This window comes from Mobula birostris, chromosome 14, assembly GCF_030028105.1.
Source record: "Mobula birostris isolate sMobBir1 chromosome 14, sMobBir1.hap1, whole genome shotgun sequence".
Classification (NCBI taxonomy): Eukaryota; Metazoa; Chordata; class Chondrichthyes; order Myliobatiformes; family Myliobatidae; genus Mobula; species Mobula birostris.
The window spans coordinates 44,178,807-44,206,450 of NC_092383.1; the positions used below are offsets into that span (position 1 = coordinate 44,178,807).

General features: G+C 39.4%; 1 protein-coding gene across 1 annotated transcript in view; it reads left to right on the forward strand.

Annotated features, from left to right (window-relative positions):
• The first annotated feature begins 1,237 nt into the window (after positions 1-1,237).
• ccpg1 (cell cycle progression 1) overlaps positions 1,238-27,644 on the forward strand; it is a 69,957-nt gene continuing 43,550 nt past the window's right edge. The window contains exons 1-5 of the mRNA XM_072278466.1: positions 1,238-1,359; positions 7,195-7,270; positions 14,865-14,964; positions 16,667-16,749; positions 18,448-18,658. Of these exons, the coding sequence (XP_072134567.1) occupies positions 7,211-7,270; positions 14,865-14,964; positions 16,667-16,749; positions 18,448-18,658 (454 nt within the window). The 5' untranslated portion in view covers positions 1,238-1,359; positions 7,195-7,210. The remainder of the gene's footprint in view (positions 1,360-7,194; positions 7,271-14,864; positions 14,965-16,666; positions 16,750-18,447; positions 18,659-27,644) is intronic.

A 27,644-nucleotide genomic window follows, 5' to 3' on the forward strand; every position in this document is an offset into this window, starting at 1 on the left:
CACATTTGTAGTAAGTCGTGAACTCTCTTCTTATCTAGCCCAGTATTCAGGGAGCGGTTACGATACATCCCAGTAGTGCAGAGCACTTCCGAGAAGGACTGTGACAACGGCTTGAAGACGGAAGGTGCAATGTCACAGGTCGGTTCGTTGGATCCATAGTCGGCAGACGTGGTTCTGTAGAGCGGATTCTGGGGTTTCACGAATGGAGTCGGGGAATGTGGCGACGTCGGGATTTTTTCCATGCAGGAAAACACAGGGTTTCCAGGATTCGCACAGGGAAAACTCTTTCCATCCGCTGCCTTCCGAGTGTTTGCAGGAATGGGATTATCACCTCCCATTTCCCTTTTTCCCTCAATTTTTGGAGCAACGGACTGCGTGTGGCCGTCACTTGTGCTTCGGCATTCGGAGGTTAAATTTAGCTCACGATATATCGAATTCTTAGAATCGAGTGACAAAGCACGAGAAGGGTTGAAATCATCACGTAACTCAGCATCCAAACGAGCCGCTGGAGTAAAACAGCGGTTATCACAGATGTCAGCCACTGGAGCGGGATCGGCACACAGTGAGTTTTTAGTGAGGGATGCATTCATGTTATCACACACGGAACTTCTGGAGCCCGGCTTTGGAGCGATAGATGTAGTGTTAGCATCGCAGCCCGCGCACTTAACTTTAAGATCGGGACTGAAGAGTGAGCCGGGATTCACACCGCATGTGTCTGTAGGCTCTGCCTTTGGAGCGAAAGACCAGACGGGACGGTCAGACCCGGCGTCTCTGAACCGAACCGGGGTTGAATGGCGACTACAGAGTGAGTCAGCGCCAGACCTGGCAACACAGGCTTCACCCTGCGGATCTTCAAACTGGACTCTGCGGGCAGACGGCGGGACATGGTGGTCAGCCATGGTGCCCCTCACCCCCGGAGCACCTGGTGGGCTCTCTGTGATCCTTCTTCAACAAGGCACAGAGCGACGGCTCTCAGAAACCTCGCCCCGGCTCTCAGCCCACCCCTACCACAGACCCTCTTTGCTCCGCTCTTGCTCGTCTCGCCTTGGTTTGTTATGGTAGCGGTGCCTTGGTAACCGTGTCTGATTGGTTAGTTTGTAAGTGACGTCTCCCAATGAGGGCGCAGCTGGCTCGTGTCACGATGCGTTCTGGGGAATGTAGTCCATCTCAGTAGGCATAGAACCTATTTCCAGACCTGGGACTACAACTCCCGCAATGCCGCGCGGCTCCGCTCACGCCCTCGTGGGCTTGTATTTACGCTTCGCTTCGCGGCGTCATCGATCGTCAGTCAAAACATCACAAGGGCCTGGGTGGATGGTGCTTTCAGAGCGGTGGTCATCTCTGGCTGGTGGTAGGCAGGTGAGGCTAGCTGTGGCCGGCTCTGACCCACTGCGATCGGTGGTGGATCGGAGCTGGCGACCGGACTGCAAGGCCGCTGGAGAGCGCTGGGTCGAGCGGGCGAAAGCTGCACCGAGGAGAACAGGGCAGGACGGGTGGGTGAGGGTGGGTAGGAAGCGGTGGGGAGGGCCGAGCGAGGAAGTCCAGGAGCGGCCGGCGGACGGGCGGCTGTTGGTGGTAGGCGCATTGTCCCTGTCTGTCTTCGATATGTGCTTTGCTTCTGTCCTTTCCCAACTCTCCTCCGAGCCCCAGGGAAGGGTGCTTCCTATCGTCCGCCTCGTGTCTCCTCGGTAAAGCTCGCCGCGTTTGCCTGCCGACGTGGGGAGGTGATCGGCACTGGCGGGGACTTGTAAGCCACCGCACTCTCTGTTGACAGAGCGTTTGGCTTTCAACCAATAACGGGGCTTTCGTTGCGCAGATTGAAAAAGGACAAATGTTGATGGATCCAAGGAGATAGGAGGATACTGGCAGAAATCAGGGAATATGAGCAGTATATTACTATACCCGGAGTGTTCCTGTGACACAGCAAGCTATTTACAAATATTGGGCATCTTGTTTTAAATGTAAAGTGCACATAGGAACAATTACCGTATTTCATCACAAACGTAAGACTCTTTATTCTTGTCCATAGATGTTGCTTGACTTGCTGAATTCCTCTTGCACGGCAGTTCATCATCCTTAAAGCTCGGGTTATTAGAACTAAGCTGATCAAGTAGTCTTTCTGTAATCTTCAGCTCTGCAGCCAGTGAAACTCTTTCATTAACTCTTCCACCAGTAGTCTATCAGTAATATTTTCCGTAGTAGCGCAACTGAAATTAATAATTAATAGTGTCAAAGGTTAACTGTGGGAAAATACTCCATGGTGGCGAGGTATTACCTCACTATTTTGGATTTTTTTACTTAGGTTATTTAGATTAGCTCATTTAGCTTGGCAGACCTTCCATTTTCATTGCCTTCAATGCTGCCCACAGATCAGGTTATTTATCCAGAGTAACGCATAGGAAATGCGTGAGGAACTCAGTAGGTCATGTAGCATCTATGAAAAAGAGTTTCGGGACTGAAATGGAAGGGGGGAAACGCCAGAATAAGTGATGGGAGGAGGGGAAGGAATGCAAGCTAGAAGGTGATGGGTGAAGCCAGTTGGATGAGAGAGGGGGCGGATGAAGTGAGAAGCTGAGAGGTGACAGATGGAAAAGTTAAAGGTCTGAAAAAGAAGGAATCTTAAGAGGCGAGTGGACCAGGGAAGAAAGGGAAAGAGGAGGAGGGGGTGTGATAGGTGAAGAGAAGAGGTAAGGGAGAAGCCAGAGTGCAGAAATGAAGAGGGCAAGGGAAATTATTCATATTATTTATCCATATTCGATTTTCTTTTAAACCTATTGTGGACATTTCAATGTTCAAACTAATTAGGCTGATTTAACTGCATGTTTGCAAAGTCCTCATTTTACACCTGCAAAGTGAGAATAAGTTAACAATGCTTAGTTGTTGATTGTGTATATATGCAGGACTAAGACCAGTAGATATTTGGAAACAAGGAAGTGGATTGTGAGGATCAGGCAAAAAAATTGGATGAAGTGGGTCAGGATTTTATTTGTTTATTCAATCATCTCCACACGTATTGCAACATTATAGACTAGTTATCATGGTCTGACTCCGGATTGCGTAAACATCAAGTGACAGATAGCTGTCAAAGCCAATATTGCTTTGTTTATGAATGTTCCCTTTTAGAACACAGAACGGTACAATATTGGACAGGCAATTCAGCCCATGGTGCTATGCAGATTTCAAGGTCAATTTATATTAAATATCCTCTTCTTGCGTATCATCCATATCCCTCCATTCCCTTCAATTTCAACAGTAAAAATGTTTTCTTAGGCTATTTTTGGCTAATATATTTCTCACTTCATAAAAATACAGGGATTAAGGATATAAATGTGTCTGGATCTTTGACTCAAATACTTGCTTTTATTTTCTGTATTCTGTTTTTATTTAAAAAGCAAGGGTTCTCATTGGTGGAATTGGGCTTTAAAAATGGGGTTTGTAACCAGTGAAAAACCAGAAGAATGCTGATTGCTTCATGGATGTGTTAAAATGAAGCCATTTAAAACAGGAAATGAAACTAACATTTAAAATGTAGTCTTAAACAACTTCTTCTTAAAATGTTGACTACTTTGCACTTTCATTAATACGAATTTACTTAGAGATACAGCATAGTAACAGGCCCTTCCGGCCTAACAAGCCAGCCCTTATTGTAACTTGTTTTTTGAATTTGATTTTATTCCATTTTTCCACTTTTTGTGTCATCTTACCTTTTGTAAGTGTGACTACAGGTCTATTTTTTTGAGTCCCAATAGATTAGGAAAGTTAAGCATTTTTCAAATGAATATATTTTGAATCGGAGAAAATGCACATATGGCAAATATTGTGTAGTAAGCACAATTTATTGAATGGAGTGTAATTTCTCTGTCTTTCCCATTGTTGTTGTTTTTGTCTTTCCTATCAGATTGCCAGTCTTGCCTTTTAAAGTCAAATTTTAACCAGCATGTATTTTCACTGAGCTTTGACTCATTGTGCGAGCATAATTCAAGAATTATTTCCTTAAGATTTATAAGGCAAAACAGCTATTTTTCACTGTTTCTATAATGTACATTCCAATTTTGTAATCAGGAAAATAATTTGTAACTCTGCATATCACAACAATATGGCAAATTAATATTCTATTAAATTGTGTAAATGCATTTTGATCATTTGTTGCATTCTTCTGTCATGTACATCGTGACTCAAGAATTTTTCAGGTAGCTATATTGCAATGTGTTTGGCTAGCAGTGGTTCAAAGTAGATGGATTCCAAAGTATAAAGTGATGGCTTTCAAATGGCAACTATTAAAATGCCATTCATTTTTAGTTTAAGTGTTGTAGATTGAACTAGGGTAAACTAGTGAACTGATAAGGGCACATTTATCACGATGAAAGCTCTTAGGATCTTTCTGGAATTATGACATTATGAATAGCAAAATTATGGGTTAGCTAAACTAAGAAGCGGTGTTCAAGAAATTAGACCTGTACACAATTTAATAGGACCTCTGAGTATATTCTGTTGAAGCTACGTAGGGGAAGGCAATAGATAAATGTACCTGCTATTAGCACATTGTTAAAGGTGTATTCCTGTTACTTAAGGCACAGTTCAGGACAGATCTGTTTTGTCACTTAATCTTCTGGTTAGCTGGAATTTGTACTCTTAAGGCTTTTGGAACAGACACCAGTATTGAATATTCTATTCATTACAATGTGCTACAATTGTAAATGTGTAATTCTGCATATTTACTTGACTATATTCCAAAAGTTAAAGTAGGTGATTATAACTGTAGTTATTTATTATCTTTGTGTTGAAGAAGTGTCTGGAGAGTGAGTTTCTATTGGACACTCTCTCTGAAGGTTTGCTACGTGTGAGTAAAGATTTGTATTTCTCAGTTACAGTTTCCGTGTCACCCAGTTTTAGTTCAGTCACAACAGCTCCACCTTCATTTTAAACTGGCATTGTTTGTGAAGAACAGACAAGAGGCAGCTTGTGAAGATGGGTCATGTGGTTGCTAGAATAAAAGCAGCCTGCTTTTGTAGTATGATCTATAATTAAACTAAAGATTCCTGTACTGGAATTTAATTAATTCAAATGCATAAATAAGACAGTTTTAACCAAGGTTGTTTAAGCTTCATTTTTGCACTTGTGCTCAGTGGTTACTGTTATTATTTAAATTTGTCATTTATTTCATTGTAGAACTTAAGATGTTTTAATTGGTTAGAACCAAAGATATAGCAAGAGTAGGCAGGATGGTAGTTAAAGCAGAGGAATGCTCCTGTAAGATGTGGGATTGCAGGGTACCTAACGGTCTCTCTGATGACTACATCTGCAGGAAGTACACCATATTCAGCTCTTGAATGACAAGGTGCTGGAGGTGGATATCAGGGAGGCTGAAAACCTCATAGATGAGACTTTTACTGAGGTAGTCACTCCCAGAATGCAGGCTTCTGATAGTAGGTGGGTGACCACCAGGAGAAGTAAAGGGAGTAAGCAGTTAGTGCAGGATTCCCCTTTGACCATTCCTTTCAGCAACAGGAGAATGTCCTAGTAGAGCATAGCGACAGCAACCAGGCCAGTGGCACTGTAGCTGGTTCTGAGGCTCAGCAGGGAAGGGTAAAGTCAGGTAAAGTGATGGAGGGGGGCATGAAAAAGACATCATGATGGTGTGTTGCCTCGTAAGAGTGGCTGCAGAATATTCTCAGGAGCAAGAGTGAGTAGCCAGAGGCCTTGGTGCACATTGGCACCAATGATATAGGTAGAAAGGGGGAAGAAGCCCTGCTTTGTGAGTATAGGGAGTTAGCGAAGAGTCTCGGAAGAACAGGACCTGCAAGGATTACTCCTAATGCCATGGGCTAGTCGGGGCAGGAATAGGTTAATAATACTGATGAATGAGTGGCGTAGGAAATGGCCCAAGGGTTTTAGAGTTCTGGGTCATTGGAATCTCTTCTGGAGGAAGTACGACCTGTACAAAAAGGGTGGGTTACACCTGAATCCAAGGGCTACCAATATCCTTCCAGCAGGTTTGCTAGAGCTGTTGGAGAGGGTTTAAATAAATTTGGCAGGGGATGGGAACTGGAGTGATAGTGCTGAAGATTGGGTAATTGGTGTACAAATAGATGCAGTGTGTAGTGAGACTATGAAGAAGGACCCGCAGATGATGGGGCAAAATTGAAATTAGTGGGATGAGGTGAAGTGTAACATGGGGCCAAAATCAAAACAGGTGAAAAATACAGGACGGAAGGTGTTAAATTTGAATGTATGCAGTACATGGAATAAGTAGATGATCTGGTAGCGCAGTTAGAGGTTGGCAGGTATGATGTTGTGGGCATCACTGAATCATGGATGGAAGAAGATCATATTTGGGAGCTTAACATCCAAGTATACGTATTGTATCGAAAGGAGGTAGGTAGGCATCGGCATGGGGTTGCTCTGTCTGATTGCTTTTATGCATCAAGTTTCAGCTACATGATTGGCTGATTAGATATTTGCATTAATGAGCAGGTAAACCTAATAAAATGGCCATTGAATGTATTTGAGATTTAGCTACACATTGATAAAATCACCATTTTAGAGGTCCCAGGATTAGTGAAAGTCAGTATAAACATAAATGATAGTCATACCACTAAACTCTGGGTGGTATGATTATTATGCTCAAAGCTTTGCCACAAGTTAAATTTTGATCTCAAAAGTCATAGCACACAAACAAGTCCTTTAGCTCTTCTCATCCTTGTGTCTGTGATGCCCGTCTATGCTAAATCAGTTTGTCTGTTTTGGGCTTGTATTGCATACTTTCCTATCCAAGTACCTTTCCAAATGCCTTTTAAATGTTGCAATGGTATCTGCCACCATTTCCTCCCTTTTGCAGCTCATTCCAAAAAATTATCCCTTAGATCTCCTTTAAATTTCTCCTCTCAAACCAGAGGGGGAAGGGGAGATTCTGATTCTTATAACTTTAAAAACCTGTATAAGTCACTCTTCAGCCTCTGGTGTTCCATTGAGAATAGACCCAGCCTTTCCAATTTCACATTTTAACTACAGTCAACATACTGATGTATCTCTTCTGCACTCTCTCTCTTGTTACCACATCCTTCTTACAATGTGGCAACAAGATGGTATATGGTAGTTTATACGCTATCTGTATAACTGCAACACGATGACTCATCTCCTATTTCCAGTGCTTTTAATTGATCTGTTATTAATATTGAAATATCTGTTTTGCAGTTACCTGAGTTTGAAGATGTCGGAAAATTCCAGCGATAGTGAATCATCCTGTGGTTGGACCATAATTAATCATGAAGTAAACATGTTTTTCTTCTTTTTTTATTTCTTTAACTTTATAAATAGTACTAAAGCATGTGTCAGTTTGTAGAATTGAGTTTTTTTTTAATCAGAAAGTGCATGGATATAAAAAGCATAAAGTTCCCTTGTATACTGGTAATTGGATCATGATTTTGGTCGTTACTAAATAGACATACGTAAGACCATAAGATATAGGAACAGAATTAGGTCATTTGGCCCGTTGAGTTTGCTCCAACTTTTTATCATGGCTGATCCACTTTCCCTCTTAGCCCCAATCTCCTGCCTTGTCCCTATGTCCCTTCATGCATTGATTAAGCAAGAATGTGTCGACCTCTGCCTAGAATATACAAAGGTTTGGCTTCCATAGCCACCTGTGGCAACGAGTTCAACAGATTTGCCACTCTCTGGCTAAGGAAATTCCTTCTCATCTTTGTTCTAAAAAGATACCCTTCTGTTCTGAGATTGTCCTCTAGTCTTGCATACAATAGAAATGGAAAATTTTCAAACTGTCTTTTCTAGTTGTACACCTTTCATTGAATGAGTGCTGATATTATGAACAGGCCAGTATTTAATTGTCTAAACTTAATTGCTATTGAGAAAGAGATTACCTCCTTGGACCTCTGCAGTCAGTGTGAAAAAGGTAGTCCCACGGTGGTGGTAGATATGGATTTTAGAGGTTCTGACTGACAGTAATCAAAGAATGGCAGTATTCACAAGATAAGATGGTGTGGATCATGGTGGTTATTGTTCATATCCGTATCCTAGATGATAGCTTATACCTTGTACATCTTCCGCTCTTAATGTGTAGATTGTTGAGGTTATGAACATTTGACATGTTGCATGAGGTGCCATTACAGTGACTAGGATTTTGTTGAACTTCCAAAGTGTTGTTAGAGATGCAATTATCCAGGCTAGTTGAGAATATTTTGTATACTTTTCTTTTGTCTTGTGGACTATGGAAAGACTGGAGAAGATGATGCAATCATTGCACAACATACAGTCTCAGATATAACTTATAAAAGCCCTCCTTCAGTCACTCTTGCCTCACCTTTTGAATTTGAATACCTTGTCTGTGTTTGGGGCCAAGTGGTTGCTTCTGTCATAGCCAATAGATCTGGCATTCATTTACATATGATGAAATTCTGCCCAATGCCACTTTCAAAGTACCTCATCACAATATTGCTGTATATTTAATGCTAAAAATTGTTGGTTAACTCTCTTGAAATATAAATTCTTTGAAACAAGAATTAATGCTAGCCTGTGTTAATTTTAAGGTGAGCATTCATCTATAAATGCTTGTTAGGTTGAAAAGGAAAGTTAGAGATAATTGTCAATTGAATCATCTGTTTGGTGATCTTTATTTATGACTAACAAGACAAGCTATTCTGAAAATCAGAATTACAGTTGCTAGAAAGCTTACTACTTCTTTGCATCGATTAATATAATATAACCAGGACATAAGATTCCGTATATTGACTGCCCAGTAATAAAACCTAATATTGGGTAAAGCTAAACCTCCATGCTTTTTAGCTTTTTGAAGATGAACTTTATTTAATCGAGAAATTTTATTTTTCCATATATACGAAGTTATAATAGAATCCAAAGAATCAAAAAAGGATTTAGGAATAAAAACAGGTACAGCCTGAAATAAATATAAAAATTTAGGCAAAATATTAACTTTAATAGAATTAATTCAGCCAGTCAATGATAAAAAGAGGGGTGACCAATTTAATAGTGCCTTCTTAACATAATTCAGAAGTGTGAAAAAATTCTCTTCAAAAAGGAATTTATAATACCTAGTAATTGTTACGCCCAAATAAGTAAATTGATTTCTTAACATTTTAAAAGGAAGGTTAGTGTTAACTAATTCTAAATTATTCAAAGGATAAAGTTCACTCTTATGAAAGTTAAGTTTATATACTGAAAACTGACTAAAGCAGGAAAGTAAAGTAAGTATGGAAGGTAAAGAAAACTCCACATTAGAAATGTAGAGTAAAAGGTCATCAGCATAAAGCGACACTTTATGACTAATACCCCTCCTTAAAATACCAGTGATATCATTAGATTCCTGGAAAGCAATATCTACAGGTTCTAAGACCAAATCAAAAAGCAAAGGACTCAAAGGACAACCTTGTCTAGTTCCACGTTGAAGTTTAAATGGTTTAGAATTCGGAGAGTTAGTAAGAACCTGAGCAGAGGGAGACAGATAAATCAGGCCCAAAGTTAAATTTTTCTAAAGTTTTAAATAAATAATTCCATTCAACCCGATCAAAGGCTTTCTCAGCATCTAAGGATATAACACATTCCGATATCTCTTTAGAAGGAGAATAAATAACATTCAATAAACGATGAATATTAAAGTGGGAGTATTGATTTTTGATAAATCCAGTCTGATCATCAGAAATAATAGATGGCAAAATATTTTCAATCCTACGAACCAAAAGTTTAGTTAAAATTTTCGTATCAACATTAAGTAAGGAAATTGGTCTGTAAGAAGAACATTCAGTTGGATCCTCACTCTTTTTAAGAATAAGCGAAATAGAGGCTTCATAAAAAGATTGTGGCAACCTACCTAATTTAAAAGAGTCCAAAAGAACTGAGTATAAGTGAGGTATAAGCAAAGAGGCAAAAGCCTTATATAACTCTCCAGAAAATCCATCAGGACCCAGAGTCTTCCCGAGCGCAAAGGGTGAACAACCTCGGCAATTTTCTCATAAGAAATGGGTTGATCCAGCAATTTTTGATTATCATCAGAAAGTGTAGGAATGTTTAATCAATCTAAGAAATTATTCATTACAGTATTATCTTTAGGAGGATCAGAACTATAAAGTTTAGAATAGAACTCTCTAAAAGTATCATTTATTTCTAAATGATCAGATGTTTTATCACCATTAGCTTTACAAATTTCTTTAATTTGGCATTTAACTATAAAGTTCTTTAATTGGTTAGCCAATAGTTTACCTGTTTTATCTCTATGAACATAAAACTGACTTTTATCTTTTAAAAGTTGAGTTTCAATTGGATAAGTTAAAAGCAGATCGTATTTAGTTGTAATTTCAACACTTTTTTATGTAAAGCAGGATCTGGAGCCAAAGCATATTTTTGGTCTAATTGTTTCAACTGATTGGCTAATTCAATTCACTTCTTATTAGCTTTTTTTCTTAACACTCGCGGTAAAATAAATAATTTGTCCTCTAATGTAAGCCTTAAAAACATCCCATAAAATAAGACTAGAAATCTGTTCTAGCGTATTTTCTTCAAAAAAAAAGAGTAATTTGTCTCTCCAAAAATTTCTTTAAATCCTTATCAGATAACAGAGTTGGATTAAAACGCCAGAACCTGTTTATTCGGGAGACACTCGGAAGATAAAAACACAGGAGCATGATCTGAAACAGCAATTTCTTTATATTCACAGGATCAAACTAATGGAATCAATTGGCTATCAACAAAAAAAAATCAGTCCTGGAATACGTATGATGAACATGAGGAAAAAAATGTGTACTCTTTATCTGTTGGACACAAAAAGCGCCAAACATCAACAATATCACATTTCATTAGAAAAGATTGGATAAAGGAGGCAGATCTACTACATGTCAATCATTTAGAAGAAGAACGATCTAAAACAGGATCTAAACAACAGTTGAAGTCTCCTCCTAAAACCAAAGAGTATAAACTTAAATCAGGTAAAAGCGAAAAAACGCTTTCAAAAAGGCCTGGATCATCTATATTCGGGGAATACAAATTAGCAAAAACCATTGATTTATTATCTAATTTCCCTGAGACTATAACAAAACGCCCATTGGTATCAGACACTACATTATGTTGAACGAAAGAAACTGAATCGTCTATAAGAATCGAAACTTCTCTTGCCCTAGCCTGAAGGGAGGAATGGAAAGATAAACCCTTCCAACGGCTGAAAAGACGTAAATGATCACATTTACGAACATGTGTTTCTTGTAAAAAAAATTGAAACGTTCAATTTCTTAATATAATTAAATATCTTATTACGTTTCATAGGATGGTTTAACATTAAAACTAAGTAAATTAAAAGTATGGTCCATTTTAAATATTGCTTGAAAGAGACGTTTGAATAAAAACTGCTGGAATATATATTAAATCCAAACAATGAGCTTTAAGAAAAAGTAACCAAGCAACAAATGAAGCTAAGAGAACCAAACAGCTGATAGCAAAAAGGAAAACCACCCCCCACCCCTGCCCAAAGAGAGAAAATTGACCAAAGGGCAGTCGACAGCTAAACCTACCATCTCTCCCAAAACAATTTACTGGCTGAGCTCCAAAAAAAAAATTTCAGGGCAAAACTGCATTCCAACAAGACATACCAGAAAAACAGAGCAAAATTAAACATATTTAAAATAACCTCATAAATTATAGTATAAAAATATTAGAAAGAAATATGAAAGTTCAAAACATATTAACTTAGAAAATTTTAACTCAAAGAAAACTTACTAATATTAGTAAGTTTTCTAAACAAGGAAGTAAAAGTACATAAAAATTAGATATGAAAGTATGCCAAAAGTTTAAAAAAAACAATTGTTCACAAAAGAAAGAAATGAACAGTTAGACTGCTGATTCTAAAAAAAAGGATCCATCAGGCAGACGCAACATAAATTTGTGTAAAGAATTATTGAACAGTTAAACTTCTGAAATTGATTCGGCACTCAAGAAATTTTGCACCTCTTCAGTCGAGCGAAACCATCTCTCAGAACCATTTTTCGAAATGATTCTAAGACGAGCGGGGTAAGGAAGAGAGGGTTTAAAACCTTTATTATACAGCTCAGAAATTACTTTTTTTTAAACTTGAAGCGTTCATTCAACACCTCGGGTGAAAATTCTTCCACAATTCTGAACTTCAGTCTTCATAATCAATCATACCTTTCCGACGAGATTCATGAATTAAAAGTTCCTTTGTTTGAAAGTCATGAAGACAAATTATCACTGAACGGGGTTGTCCTCTTGGAGAAGGTCTTGGTGCAGGCGATCTGTGAGCTTGATCTATTTTAGGTGGAGATTTTAAAATATTCGGAAATAAATTAGCCAAAAGGTTTGCACAAAATTCCAAAGGCTGATTGCCTTCCAATAACCCCTTAAAACCCAGAATATGTAGATTATTTTTTCTGTTTCTGTTTTCTAAGTCGATAATCTTCTGTCTTAATATTTCATTAACCTTTAACTGTTTATCACAGATCTGTTCCAGGTTGTCAATCTTTGCGTCAAAAGTCTTCGTTCTCTTTTATCCATTTATCGTGTTCACTTAAAGTTTTTTGAATAGAATCCAATTTTCCATCCATCCATTTAAATTCAGCACTGAGTTGCTGTAACTCCTCCAAAAGTTCATTTTTATGTTGCCGAAGTGTCAGCATAATAGATTCCAAAGTTACCGGAGGGCCCTCTTCTTTTTTAGTAGCTTTAGCACGATTCATCCTAAAGCAATATTGCATTTAAAAGTAAGTTTTCAAAACAAGTTGGAAGCAGTAAATTAAAAAGAGTAGGAGCACCTATAAAAGAGCTGCTACTCCATCAACAGCCAGTAGGATCTCCTCTCAGTATTATTTCTACTGGAGATACTGGATGAGTCACTTTGAAAGCAGCTGATACTGGACAGGAGTTTGATCAGTTCAACATATCAAGGTGTAATCAGTTCCGAGCTATTCTCTGTTTCTCTTTCCATAAATGCTGCCTGATTTGGGTTTTACCAGCATTTTTGTCTTAGAGTTTCAGCATCTGCAATTTTTTTTTGTTTTCGTATCAAAATATTTGTATGTTTTACTTGTTACAATGCAGAAGGAAGCCTTTTGGCCCATTAGGTTCATGCCAGCTCTCAGGAGATCAGTCTCGCTTCCTCTTTCCTATTATCACTGCTACTTGCTCTCTCTTCATTCTCATTGAATCTGTTACCAATGACCTACAGTAAGGGTAATTTGCAGTAGCCAATTGACCTGCTGCCACATCTTTAGAGTTTGGTAGCGAGCTGGGGTAAACCCTCCTGGCCACAAGCTGCACATGGATAGCATGGAGGGTCAGGATTGAGCCAGCTCCTTGGAGTTGTGAGACAGCAGTGCTAACTGTACCATTGCTGTACATTTTCAAAACACTGAAATATGAAAAATATTATCCCAGAGTTGGTAAATTTAAAACACTGGATGTAAATTTACATGGAATCAGAATAGTTTGCATGGCATGTTTTAGAGCTATGTTAATGAGCTAAATGCCAATTCAGAAGGGTGTGAACAATGGCAGTTCCAGTATAGAAATCTTAAACTTCATTAGAAATCTTTGTAGGGTTGTTCTTATGACAATATTGTACCAAGCATTAAATAATCCTGCCACTCTATGGCTATGCAAACTAAAATATTTTGCAGCACAAGTCGACAGGCTAGATGCAGGAAGATTGTTCCCAATGTTGGGGAAGTCCAGAACAAGGGGTCACAGTTTGAGGATAAAGGGGAAGCCTTTAAGGACCGAGATTAGGAAAAACTTCTTCATTCAGAGAGTGGTGAATCTGTGGAATTCTCTGCCACAGGAAGCAGTTGAGGCCAGTACATTGGCTATATTTAAGAGGGAGTTAGATATGGCCCATGTGGCTACGGGGATCAGGGGGTATGGAGGGAACGCTGGGGCGGGGTTCTGAGTTGGATGATCAGCCATGATCATAATAAGTGGCGGTGCAGGCTCGAAGGGCCTAATGACCTACTCCTGCACCTATTTTCTATGTTTCTATGTTTACGGGCACTAATTGGGGTGGTGGTATGCAATGTTGAAGTCTGACCAATCAGTGCTATCCAACATAGCGTGAAGCTGCCATTTTGTCCACAGCAATTACGTTGTATACAATGATTAACTATAACCGTTGCCGCGTGACTTTAATATTCATTGTAAGTCACAAATTGTTTTTGTTTCACTTGGCACATTGTCCTAAATTACTTGTAAGAAGTTGAGTCTGCATTTTGTTACGAATAAAGGTAAATTGTCGCAGAGTATTGATGGTGGGAAATGAGCATTGTTGAACTTTTTTCATTCTATTGATAAGCCCATGTAGGATACAGAAGAAAAGGGATGCACTGGTTTCATTTACACCTTTTTGATAGCTCTCCACTAACCATGGCTTTAATTTGGTCTCTCTAAAAGCATTGTTTGAAAGATTATCAAAAATACTGTCTATAATAATTTTGTTTTTCTTGCCAAATTATTTAAAGGCATATCAGGAGTGTGTCAAAGTATCTAGCATACAGTGGGTGGTAATGTATAGTCTCCTAGCAGAAAACTAGACTTTGTGCAAGTCATTATGAGAACTAAACTGATGTTTTTAATCTAATCATGAAAGAAGGCTCAGAAAGGCATTGTTACTGTTTTGATGTGTTGTTCATATCGAACAAATGTTTTAAAATGCTACTTTGTGCTAAATTCTTTGAGACTGGAGTTTATTGCTGGGCTGTTAGTACATGTATGGAGTGATGAGTATGAACTGTAACACTTCGCCATATAATATGTATACTACTGAGTTAAGAAACTGCAGCATATTTATAAAAAAAATTAAAATGATGCTTGTTAACTGCTGATCTCCTTTTGGTTAGGGATCTGATGTGGAGGTACTCAGTTCAGACAAAGGAGAGGCTAAATGCATTTCACAGACTTTAACAAATCAACCGGTTGATAAACCACTTGAGTCACAAGGTAAGCAAAATAGTCAATTGCTATGCTGTCTACATGGACTTTAGGAAGTCCCTCTTGGGATGATAGTCAAGAAGGTTCAGTCACTGGGCAGTCAGGATGAGGTAGTAAATTGAATTCAACATGACACTATTACAGCTCCTTCTGGACCAGCCTGCCATGTGGGATCTTGTCAAAGGCCTTGCTAAAGTCCATGCAAACAACATCCACTGCCTTTCCTTCAACTTTCCTGGTAACCTGTTTTCTTTTTAAAAAAATCTATAAGATTGGTTACATGTGACTTACCAAGCATAAAGCCATGTTGACTGTCCCTGATCAGGCGCTGTCTATCCAAATGCTTATATATCCTGTCCCTTAGGTTCCCTTCCTATTACTTATCCACTACTGACATCAGGATCACTAGCCTGTAATTCCCCATCTTATTCTGAGAGTCTTTCTTAAACAACAGAAAAACAGTAGTTATCCTCCAATCCTCTGTCACCTCACTCGTGGCTAAAAATGTTTTAAATGTCTTTGTAATTTCTGCACTACCCTTCCACGAGATCCAAGGGGACACCTTGTCAGGCCCTGGGGGTTTCGTGTTTCTGGCTGTTGACATCTCTGAGGATCTATCCTGGGCCCAACATATTGATGCAATTATGAAGAAGGCATGCCAGTGATATATTTCATTAGGAGTTTGAGGAGAATTGTTATGTCACCAAGGACTCTAGCAAATTTCTACAGGTGTTCTGTGGAGAACTTTCTAACTGGTTGCATCACCATCTGGTATGGAGAGATAACAGGATCCGAACAAGCTGCAGAGGTTTGCAAACTCACCTAGCTTCATCATGGGCACTAGCCTCTCCAGCATTGAGGACATCTTCAAAAAGTGGTGCTTCAAAAAAGGTGGTATCCATCATTAAGTGCCCCTGTCACATAGGACATGCTCTCTTCTTATTAGTACCATCAGAGAGGAGGTAGTGGAACCTGAATACCCACATTTTAGGAACAACTTCTTCCTCCTGCCATCAGATTTCTGAATGGACAATGAAACTATGAACACTACCTCACTATTTTTGCTCTCTGTATGCACTACTTATTAACTTAATGTATATATTACAAATTTTCTCTGCCATAATGTAATCTTTAATTTACTGATTCACTTCATATTGTTGCAATATTTTTTGTAAATAAAAATCATGATTTTGGTGTTATTGCATGATTAACTTCTGTGCCTTGTGGATCAGTAAATTAATTTCCTGATACCAGGTGGTCAGAAGTTACCTTTCTTCCCTTTCACTTTATTGCGATTTAGGAATGGGTTGAGAATCAGTGAGTTCCATCTGCAGCCTGTGGTGGAGGATCACCTGATCATTGCCAACAGCTTTGCTGTTTTTGTACTAAATTGCACACATATGCAAAAGGCATGTGTAGCAAGTCAATTGTAGGAGGTAATGCTGTAGGTGTCATTACCATATCAAAATTGAGCCCAGTCAGTTTGGTGCAGGTAGTTTTCATGGATTGTCATTAAATTGAAAAGCTGTTTTGCATTTGCTAGCTTCTATATAGCTCTACAATACTCTATTCCAGAGAAGAAATAAATATTATAGGATATGAAAGTTTACTGTTTCACTGACTTTAACTGTTCAATACGATATAATCTCTTGTGCTTTTTAAACATTTCAAATAGCTTGAAACATTTTAGTTAGTGTAATTTGTTTTGCAGCAAAGGGCACTGAGTGCACAGAGCCAAAAGTGGAAAATCTCGGTGCTTCGGTTATATCTGAGGATAAAGAATCATTGTCCAAGGTGAGATCATGGTGAAATTTCCTTCTATGAATTTGCATGTACATGTTCAAGTAACAGTTTAATACTCTTTTTAAACAATAAGGTTGTAATTGTTGCCAGTATGTAATGTATTGTCAAAGCTCTTAAATATTAAAAAAATGCATGAATGGAATAAAATACACTTGTGTTAGGATAGATATCGTTGTGGATTTGGGTAATTGGGAATCTTCCAGTTTTCTCCCTTGTACAAACTTTTTAAGTTTTTCTGTGTAGCTATGCAATTTTAGTGTAATGTTTCAAGGTATCTTCTTTGATGCTTTTTTTTGTTGTTGGTGTTGGCTTTCAAAATCAAAAGCATAATCAATACAAGTAGGTGTTGATTCTTTTCCTACCTGAACTGAAGGCTTACTTTTAGCTTGGGTGTGTTTTTGAGCACAGGATATTGTTGGAATTCACCTCTTTATGCATCACCTTGAACTATATAAAACGGCAGCCACTGAATGTAGTCTTGGAAATCCACTCACTTGAATTACCTCAGGAGTCTACATTTTCAATGCGATTAAGTTTAAAAGATGACTTTTTAACCAAAGGACAAGGGGATTAACTTACAGAGGTTTCTCTGTTCATGTAAGGTAATCTGTAGTTCTTCCAGTTCATAGAATTTCCATTACAAAATTCTACACTCAGTAGCCACTTTATTATCTGTATACCAGGTTAATACAAATATCTAATCAACCAATCATGTGGCAGCACCTTAATGCATAAAAGCATGCAGACATGGTCAAGAGGTTCAGGTGTTGTTGTTCAGACCAAACATCAAAATGGGGAAGAAATGTGATTAAGTGACGTTGACCATGGAATGAATGATTATTGGTGCCAGATGGGTGGTTTGAGTATCTCAAACTGCTGATCGCCTGGGATTTTCATGCTCAACAGTCTCTAGAGTTTACAGAGAATTGTGTGGAAAAACTAAAAAGAACCTGTAGGTGAAAACACCTTGCTAATGAGAGGGGTCAGAGGAGAATGGCCCGACTCATTCATGCTGACAGGAAGGTGACAGTAACCAGACATTACAACGGTGGGATACAGAAGAACATCTCTGAATGCACAACACATTGAACTTTGAAGTGAATGGGGTACGGCTGTAGAGGACTATGAACAAACACTCAGTGGCTATTTTATTAGGTACCTAATAAAGTGGCCACTGAGTGTATATTTATGACATGCCTTAGTTAACGCATTCAGATGATGTTCTACACTTTGGTCCTAGCTTTTCACTCGGATTGCTCAGTGAAATGTATAAATGGATTTTAATGATGGAAGTTGGAAATGTGGTCAAGATGTCCTGGTGCGTCCAGAGGAAATGAATTATTTCTGTACTCGGATGTAGGCTTGCTATTTGTGTGTCAGGATACCAACTATCTGCTAAGTTTGGGGGAGTCTAATGTGTAGAACAAATACTTGGTAGAGACTGAAGGGGGTTAATAAATATATAAATATATCAGCCAGGTAAATTTTAAGGATAGATAATAAAACCTTGTTGAAAGCCAAAATCTTTATATTAATCTATTTCAAACTTGTGTTGTATATTTCTATGAGAAGTAATTTGCCAGAAGTATGCATTTTAAACATGTGGGTGTAAGTTGCATGTTGTGAAGTTGGTTTACAACAATAAAATGTCACAAACTTACACTTCTGTTTACTTATTACTTTAATCAGTCACCAAATGAAGAATTGGCTGATGACAGTACTGTTGTTGGTGCAGCCAGCGATGATTCAGATATTGTTACCCTTGAGTCGCCGCCAATTGAAGATCTCCAGACTAATCAAGAAGCAACTGAAGAAGCAGAAGCAGAAAACATAAATGATGATGAATTGAACTTGGGTTCGTCCTCCAGCAGCCAGTATACCTTTGCCCCTCCCGAAACTGGTAAGAACAGATCATTTAGAATAGAGCAGTTTCTGTCTGCAGTAACTTAAATCTGTTTGAGTATGTGGATTTTGCGATTTAACATTAGCTCAAGTATGTCAACTATTGGAATGTTATCCTCATCTGCTGAAATTGAAAGATAATTGCCTTATTATAATACAAGATGCTTGTTTTTCAGGCTAATGGTACTTCTGCTTGTGCACATTGAAGACTTTTATGTATTTAATAATTACTTTGCTGGATCGTTGATAAAAACTGAACCTAAGTTTAACAAATGTTTAATTCAAGATTGTTTAATGTTATTTCCAGTACACAAGTGTTAAGGAGAATGAAATAATTGTGACTACGGATGCGATGCAGCACAAAAACAAAACACTAAGATAAAGAACACAATAAATATAACTACATAAGATAGCTTATGTACATTGTATATACTTAAAGTGACACTAGGTACAGGAGAGTCTATAAATGGGATGACTGAATGATAAAATAGTGGTGGTGGGGTGGGTTAGTGGGTGGAATGTTCATCTGCCTTACTGCTCGAGGAAAGTAATTGTTTGAGTTTGGTGGCCCTGGTGTGGATGCTACATAGCCTCCTCCCTGATGGAAGTGGGACAGAGAGTCCATGAGCAGGATGGGTGAGATCTTTCATGATATTTGCTGGACTTGTGGCACCTTTCTGTATATGTCTTTGATGGCGGGTAGGCTGGTGCCAGTGATGTGTTGGGAAGTTTAGACCACCTATTGTAGAGTTTTCCTGTTCGCTGCAGTGTGGTTCCGGTATGCAGTAATGTTATGATGTTCTTCACTATGCATCTACGGAAGATGTAAGTATTGATGTGCATAGTCCAGCTAACTTCAGTCTTGTAGTCATTGATGAAAAGGTTATTTGCCTGGCACCAGGACTTGAGCTTTTCCACCTCCTCTCTGTAGACTGTCTCATCATTGTTGGTGATGAGACCCACTATTGGGGAAGGTGGGTGGTGGGGTAGAGAAAGTTTCAAATCTCTTACTAGCTGTTCTTTCAATTAGTCCTGACGAAGGGTCTCGGCCCGAAATGTCGACTATACCTCTTCCAATAGATGCTGCCTGGCCTGCTGCGTTCACCAGCAACTTTGATGTGTGTTGCTGGGAATGAAAGGGTTAGAATGAGGATCATTTGATGGCTCTGGGCTTGTACATCTTGGAATTTAGAAGAATGAGGGAGTGGGATCTCATTGAACCCTACCAAATATTGAAAGGCCTAGATAAACATGGAGAGGATGTTTTCAATAGCGGGTGAGTCTAGGACCAATGGGCACAGCCTTAGAATAAAAGGACGCCCCTTTATAACAGATGAGGAGGAATTTATTTAGCCAGAGGGTGGTGAATCTGTGGAATTCATTGCCACAGATGGCTGTGTGTCAGCTCATTTGGGTATATTTAAAGTGGTGGTTGATGGTTTCTTGATTGGATGTCAAAGATTACGTTGAGAAGCAGGAGTATGGGATTGAGAGGAAAAATAAATCGCCCATAATGGTGGAGCAGACTCAATGGCCCAGATGGCCTCATTCTGCTCTTGTGTCTTGTGGTCTTGTATTTTCATCAACATACATTTTCTTGCCATTTCTGAGTGCTTATAGAACATTTTCTGAAGAAAACGACATGACCTCTGTCACAGTGCACTCCATAAATGTGAAGTGTAGATGGTGTAACATCAGGACCACTGTCTCAGTGGTTCCCATTCTGAGTTCTTGGCATAAGGATTCCAGTAAGTGATGTTAATATTTCGTATTTCATTGTAACCCAGTAGGAGTCCATTCAGACCATCTTCAATGCTGGCCCATGGAATAATCTAAAAACATTTCAGTCCACAGTATTTTTTTCCCTGCAACTTATTCTAATTACGATCCACAGTTGGAACAATACAGTGCCTCATAACATAACAGCTAGCACATCTGTAGGATGTGGATCTGAAATGAAGTATCCGGGCTAATGATATGATTTCCTAGGAGAATATGCAAGATCTATACAAACAACACCAGAGGTTAGAGCACATAAATCATAGAAGCTGTGAGTAGCTGCACTATATCCAGCACCAGTCTTACCTCAGTTAGAAAGTCCACAGGAAATAAAAGGTACAGAACATGTTGGCTATCCAACTTCTTGGCTACAAGCAGGCCCTGGAAATCCAGCTCCTTAATGAGTGGCCTATGACACCTTTGGATATATTTTTCTGAGTTTAAACAGGTGTGATTTTTTTTATTCAATAGGCTGATTCACTACCGTAAAACCTGCTTTTTTGCCCTTCGGTTCCTTCCATAGAATCTTCATCTTCTTCCTCACCCTACAGGCAAGTGGTAAAGTTTCCTGTTCCTTTGTGTAGTCAAGCACATCAAATAGAGTGACAAGGTACTGGCAGATACAGACATATTCTGTGAGTTTCCTTCCACCCTCAGTGCTTTTACAATCAGCCTTGGTCTTTAAAGCAACAACATACATTTTAAAAATGTTTTAAATGGTGTAGCGGTTTTAGTTTTAAGTAATACAAATATATTATGATGAGCCCATTTCCAACACTATAGAGCACGATTTCTGTTACAAGTATCAGAGTGTGTGTGCTTTGCATTTTAAACGCAGAGCATAAGATCTCAAGGTATTACACAGTATAATAGTGGCAAAGTGCACCTCAGTCATTGTACATTTGCAGAGGTGGTACCAAATGCTTTTCTTACTAAAATGGAGGAAGCTGAAACAAATTGTATTTGTGTGATGTAAATACTCAGCAGGTCAGCAGCATCGATGGATAAAACCAATCATATTTTTGTGCATTTTTTGATGGAAAATCTATAATTGCTGAGCAAGTCTATGAAAGTCACTTTCTTACCTGCAGCTTTTGACAGAATTAACAGAAATTTTTGATTTGTTCAATAGTTCCATTTAATATCAGAGAATATATACAATATACATCCTGAAATTCTCGCTCTTTGCAGACACCCATGAAAACAGCTGAGTGCCCCAAAGAATGAGTGACAGTTAAAATGTTGGTGCAAACGTAACTTTGCTAGATCAAATAACGACAGCACAAAAAGATCGTTACTTATCTTTCCACCCCTTTATTTCTTCGAGCTCAGCTGGCAAGTGAACTTGGACCCGACATCAGGAAAAGAATCTTTCTCATCTCCCCAGCGGTTCTACAAGTTCACTGCCCGGTCAGAATTGTCAGAAGTTATAAGGCCACCAATACAAAAGAACAATCAGTTTGATAACCATTCCGGTCAAGTCAATGGATTATTGATACAGAGAACAATCAGTTTGATAACTATTCCAGTCAAGACAATGGATTATTGATACAAAAGTACAATCAATTTGTTAGACACTCCGGCCACCTTAATTAAAGAAGAGAATGTCCTACCTGGTTTGCTGGAGCCACAACTTAATTACAAAGATAGGAACATCCGTCAAATTTGTGCTTTAATTAAGAAAGGAATGTTCTGTCTAATTTCCATCAGGTACTGCTTTTTGTCAAAATCAAAAGGTGTGAAGAGCCCAGAGACATCTGATGTGGATCTGGGCAAACCTTAATTATCTTGCTCCAAAGAAAGCAGCTGTGAGACATTATTCAAACACACTGCAGTCACAGACATAGTCAGTACTGTATCCATTGTTTACAGGAATCTTGAGAATCCCCCTTTCCCTTAAACTTTATCATGAGTACCCAAAGACCCCCTGTCCCACTGGCCCTTCCCACACATAATCAGCAGCAAAGCAACAACCCTCCCCCACCCACCTGCAAAAAAGCATCAGCATCCTCCACCCACCAAGCAAGCAATAGCAAAGTCCCTAAGGAAGACCAGGATCTGCAGTCGCTCTCTCTTGCGCTCTCTCGGATCCTCAGAATCAAGTTCAATATCTCTGGCATATGTTGTTTTGCCATATTACATAATAATAAACCCTATATTACATTAAGTATATATAAAAATGTAAATTAAATAAGTGGTATTTATTAATAAATAATGAGTCTCAAAAAGAGAGGGGGTAAATACTGAGGTAGTGTTCATGGGTTCATTGTCCATTCAGAAATCTGATGGCAGAGGGGAAGAAGCTGTTCCTGAAACGTTGAGTGTGTGTCTTCAGGCTCCTCTACCATCTCCTTGATGGTGGCAATGAAAAGAGGGCATGTCCTGGGTGATGGATGCCAACTTTTTGAGGTATCACGTTTTGAAGGTGTCCTGAATGCCAGGTAGTCTAGTGCCAATGATGGAACTGACTGAGTTTACAACTTTTCTGCAGCTTTTCCCAATCCTGTGCAGTGGCCCCTCCATACCAGATGGTGATACAACCAGTTAGGATGCTCTCCATGGTACAGCTGTGGAAGTTTGCAAGAAAATACCAATTCTACTCATATTTCCACTGTTGTGCTGCATTTGTAATTGCATCAATATCTTGGACCCAGGATAGATTCTGAGATGTTGACGCCCAGGAATTTGAAATTACTCACCCTTTCCACTTCTGATCTCTCGATGAAGACTGATGTGTGTTTGCACACCTTACCCTTTCTGAGGTCCCCACTCAATTACTTGGCCTTTCTGATGTTGACCGCAAGGTTGTTGCTACAGTACTACTCAACCGGCTGATCTGTCCTCCGCAGCATCTGAAATTCTGCCAACAATAGTTGTCATCAGCAAATTTATAAATGGCATTTGAGCCGTGCCTAACCACAGAGTCATGGTATAGAGAGAATAAGACAGAGGGCTAGGCACACATCTCTGAGGTGCACCAATGTTGATAGTGAGGTGGAGATGTTATTTCTGATCCGCACAGATTATGGTCTTCCGGTTAGGAAGTCGAGGGTCCAGTTGTAGCGGGAGGTACGGAGGCTCAGGGTTTGGAGCTGATATCAGATAGGTGGATTTTATGGATTATTGGATTTTTTTTATTAACATGCAGCATACATATTTTTTTAATGTGTTACATGCTATTTCAGAGGCAATTTGGAAATCAGGAACCTGGTGAGTTTTAGGCATGTATGGGAGTTTGGGAGTTGGTTAGTTTCATGGAGCAGTTGGATTATCTTAGTTCAGATGATACAAACTTGGTTGACTCCATTCCGACATTTGGACACAGAATATGTTGGCTGTTGCTTCGGGTGAATGCCACTGCGTAGCTTGGCTAGAGACATAGCAAGCTGTGGAGTGTCAGTCGTCAGCACTATCTGCAAGGTGTCTCTGTTCCATCCTTTGCTATTTCTGCATATCAAACTGAATCGATTAAAATTTAGTTGGAGAGAATATTGGGAGGGATCTGAAATGGATCAGATTTTTTTTTTATTTTTCACCTGGGCTGAATGTGTGTCAAAGGGGCAGTCACCATAATGCCACATAGATTCTTGGAGCTTTCTAGTATTGGATTTATTGTTCACCTTTCAGAAATAGCAGTGGTATTTTACTACAAAATTGGTATTTAGAGTCATTGGGTCATAAGAGTTGTACAGTGCAGTAACAGGCTCTTTGGCCAACCACAATCGTGCTGACCTTTTTTTTTGCCCATTTACACTAATCCTACTTGTTCATCATATGCTCTGTGTGCCTTTTAAATGTAGTGAGAGTATCAGACTTCAGCACCTCCTCTAGAGAGTGTTCCAGTTAACAACCACTCTTAAGTCCCCTTTAAAACTGCTTCCTCAGACTTGTGCCCTCCAGTTTATTTTTATGCCTCTACTGTGGTAAGAGGTTGGATTGCTGAAATACAGGTTAGTGCCATGCTCTATGTAAAGGAAGATGATTGTTGGAGGCCACTTATCAAAACCTGCAGAACATCTGTGGCCTCTGTGGAAGATTTCCTGGTTCCAGCAATTCTCCATCATCAATAAGCACTTCATCGATAATTTTCACACCGCCATCAGGTGAGAAAGATGTTACAGATTGCATTGTGCAGTTCCACTTGCATTTCTTCAGCTAACAAAGTAATGCATTTTTGTGAAGCAAGATTGGACAATGTTCAAGTGTGAACTTCTGTGCCACATAAGTGTCAGGCAATAACCATTTCTTCACATTCAGCAGCATGACCATCAACGTTCTATGGGTTGCCATTAGCTAGAAAAGATGATAGCCACATTAATACTGTAGCCACACAAGATATTGAGACAGGGTATTATGTATCAAGTGACTTATCTTGAGCCTAAATACACTTCCATTATCTATAACAAATATGTTTGAAATATGTTTGAACACTTTATGCAAAATATTTTTCACAATAACAGTAGCAGTGTAAGAAACTGGCTTATGGTTATCTTATTGATTGAGTGATTGACTGAGCATCTGTCTTGGCTGTCTGATTTTCCAAGGTGGCATGATCAGACTGAACCAGTTGGCTTTGCTTGGCCAGATGAATAGAGATTCTTAAGAGTGATGTTCATGCTTTTAAACTTGGCTAAATACAGCTAATTATTAAGTTCCATCTCCCAACTCATAGCAAACTGAACCACCTAATTGCAAAATCTGTATTCTCAATCCTGAGCTGAGTTTAATAAGACCATAAGACAAAGGAGCAGAATTAGGCCCCTTCCTTTAAATGCTTAATGCTCATTATTAAACTACATCCCCTCCCCCTCCCCCAAACTCCTGTATGTGACTTTGATCCCCAGAATACCTTAGGTTCTATCCAACATAACGTCTAACTTAAGATACCACAATTAGTGTAGGGGGCAGGGTTTCAGATTTCAGGATCATTGGGACCTCTTCTGGGGCAGGTGGGACCTGTACAAGAGAGACGGGTTACACTGAACTACGAGGGGACCAATATCCTTGCAGGGAGGTTTGTTAGTGCTGTTGGGGAGGGTTTTAACTAGATTTGCAGGGGGATGGGAACCAGAGTGCCAGAGCAGATAGTGGAGCGGGGGTGAAAATAAATGATGTTAAAAGTTCATGTAAAGTCACAAGTAGAAGGGTGTGTGTGGTGGTAATAATCTCCTGAGGTGTGTCTATTTCAATGCAAGGAATATTGTGGGGAAGGCTGATGAGCTGAGGGTGTGGATTGACACGTGGAATTACGACATTGTAGCCATTAGTGAAACTTGGCTACAGGAGGGGCAGGACTGACAGCTTAATGTTCCAGGGTTCCGATGTTTCAGACGTGATAGAGGCAGAGGAATGAAGGGCGGGGGGGTGGGGTGGTGGCATTGATAGTCAGGGAAAATGTTACAGCAGTGCTCAGACAGGACAGATTAGAGGGCTTGTCTACCGAGGCCATCTGGTTGGAGCTGAGAAACAGGAAAGGTATGACCACGTTAATGGGGTTGTATTATAGACCACCCAATAGTCAACAAGAATTGGAGGAGCAAATCTGCAGAGAGATAGCAGACAACTGCAAGAAACATAAAGTTGTGATAGTAGGAGATTTTAATTTTCCACATATTGATTGGGACTCCCATACTGTTAAAGGTTTAGGCGGGTTAGAGTTTGTAAAATGTGTTCAGGGAAGTTTTCTAAATCAATATATAGAGGTACCAACTAGAGAGGATGCAATATTAGATCTCCTATTAGGAAACGAGTTAGGACAGGTGACAGAAGTGTGTAGGGGAACACTTTGGTTCCAGTGATCATAACACCATTAGTTTCAACTTGATCATGGATAAAGATAGATCTGGTCCTCAGGTTGAGGTTCTAAACTGGAAAAAGGCCAAATTTGAAGAAACGAGAAACAATCTAAAAAGCGTGGATTGGGACAGGTTGTTCTCTGGCAAGGATGTGATTGGTAAGTGGGAGGCCTTCAAAGGAGAAACTTTGAGAGTGCAGAGTTTGTATGTTCCTGTCAGGATTAAAGGCAAAGTGAATAAGAATAAGGAACCGTGATTCTCAAGGGATATTGGAACTCTGATAAAGAAGAAAAGAGAGATGTATGACAAGTATAGGAAACGGAGCAAATATGCTGCTTGAGGAGTATAAAAAGTGCAAAAAAATACTTAAGAAAGAAATCAAGAGGGCTAAAAGAAGACATGAGGTTGCTTTGGCAGACAAGGTGAAGGATAATCCAAAGAGCTTCTACAGGTATATTAAACGCAAAAGGATAGTAAGGGATAAAATTGGTCCTCTTGAAGATCAGAGTGGTTGGCTATGTATGGAACCAAAGGAAATTGGGGAGATCTTAAATGGGTTGTTTTGCTTCTGTATTTACTAAGGAAACTGGCATGGAGTTGATGGAAATAAGACAAACAAGTAGTGAGGTCATGGAACCTAAACAAATTGAAGAGGAGGAGGTGCTTGCTATCTTGAGGCAAATCAGAGTAGATAAATCCCTAGGACCTGACAGGGTATTCCCTCAGACCTTGAAGGAGACTAGCGTTGAAATTGCAGGAGCCCTGGCAGGTATATTTAAAATGTTGGTATCTACGGGTGAGGTGCCGGAGGATTGGAGGATAGCTCATGTTGTTCTGTTGTTTAAAAAAAGGCTCTAAAAGTAATCCGGGAAATTATAGGCCAGTAAGTTTGACGTCGGTAGTAGGTACATTATTGGAAGGAGTACCAAGAGGTAGGACCTACAAGTATTTGGATAGGGATTTATTAGGGAGAGTCAACATGGCTTTGTGCATGGTAGGTTATGTTTAACCAATCTATTAGAGTTTTTCGAGGAAATTAGCAGGAAAGTGGATGAAGGGAAGGCAGTAGATGTTGTCTACATGAACTTCAGTAAGGCCTTTGACAAGGTCCTGCATGGAAGGTTAGTTAGGAAGATTCAGTCGCTAGGTATACATGGAGAGGTAGTAAATTGTATTAGACATTGGCTCAATGGAAGAAGCCAGAGAGTGGTAGTGGAGGATTGCTTCTCTGAGTGGAGGCCTGTGACTAGTGGTGTGCCACAGGGATCAGTGCTGGGTCCATTGTTATTTGTCATCTATATCAATGATCTGGATAATAATGTGGTAGATTGGATCAGCAAATTTGCTGATGATAGAAAGATTGGAGGTGTAGTGGACAGTGAGGAAGGTTTTCAAAGCTTGCAGAGGGAT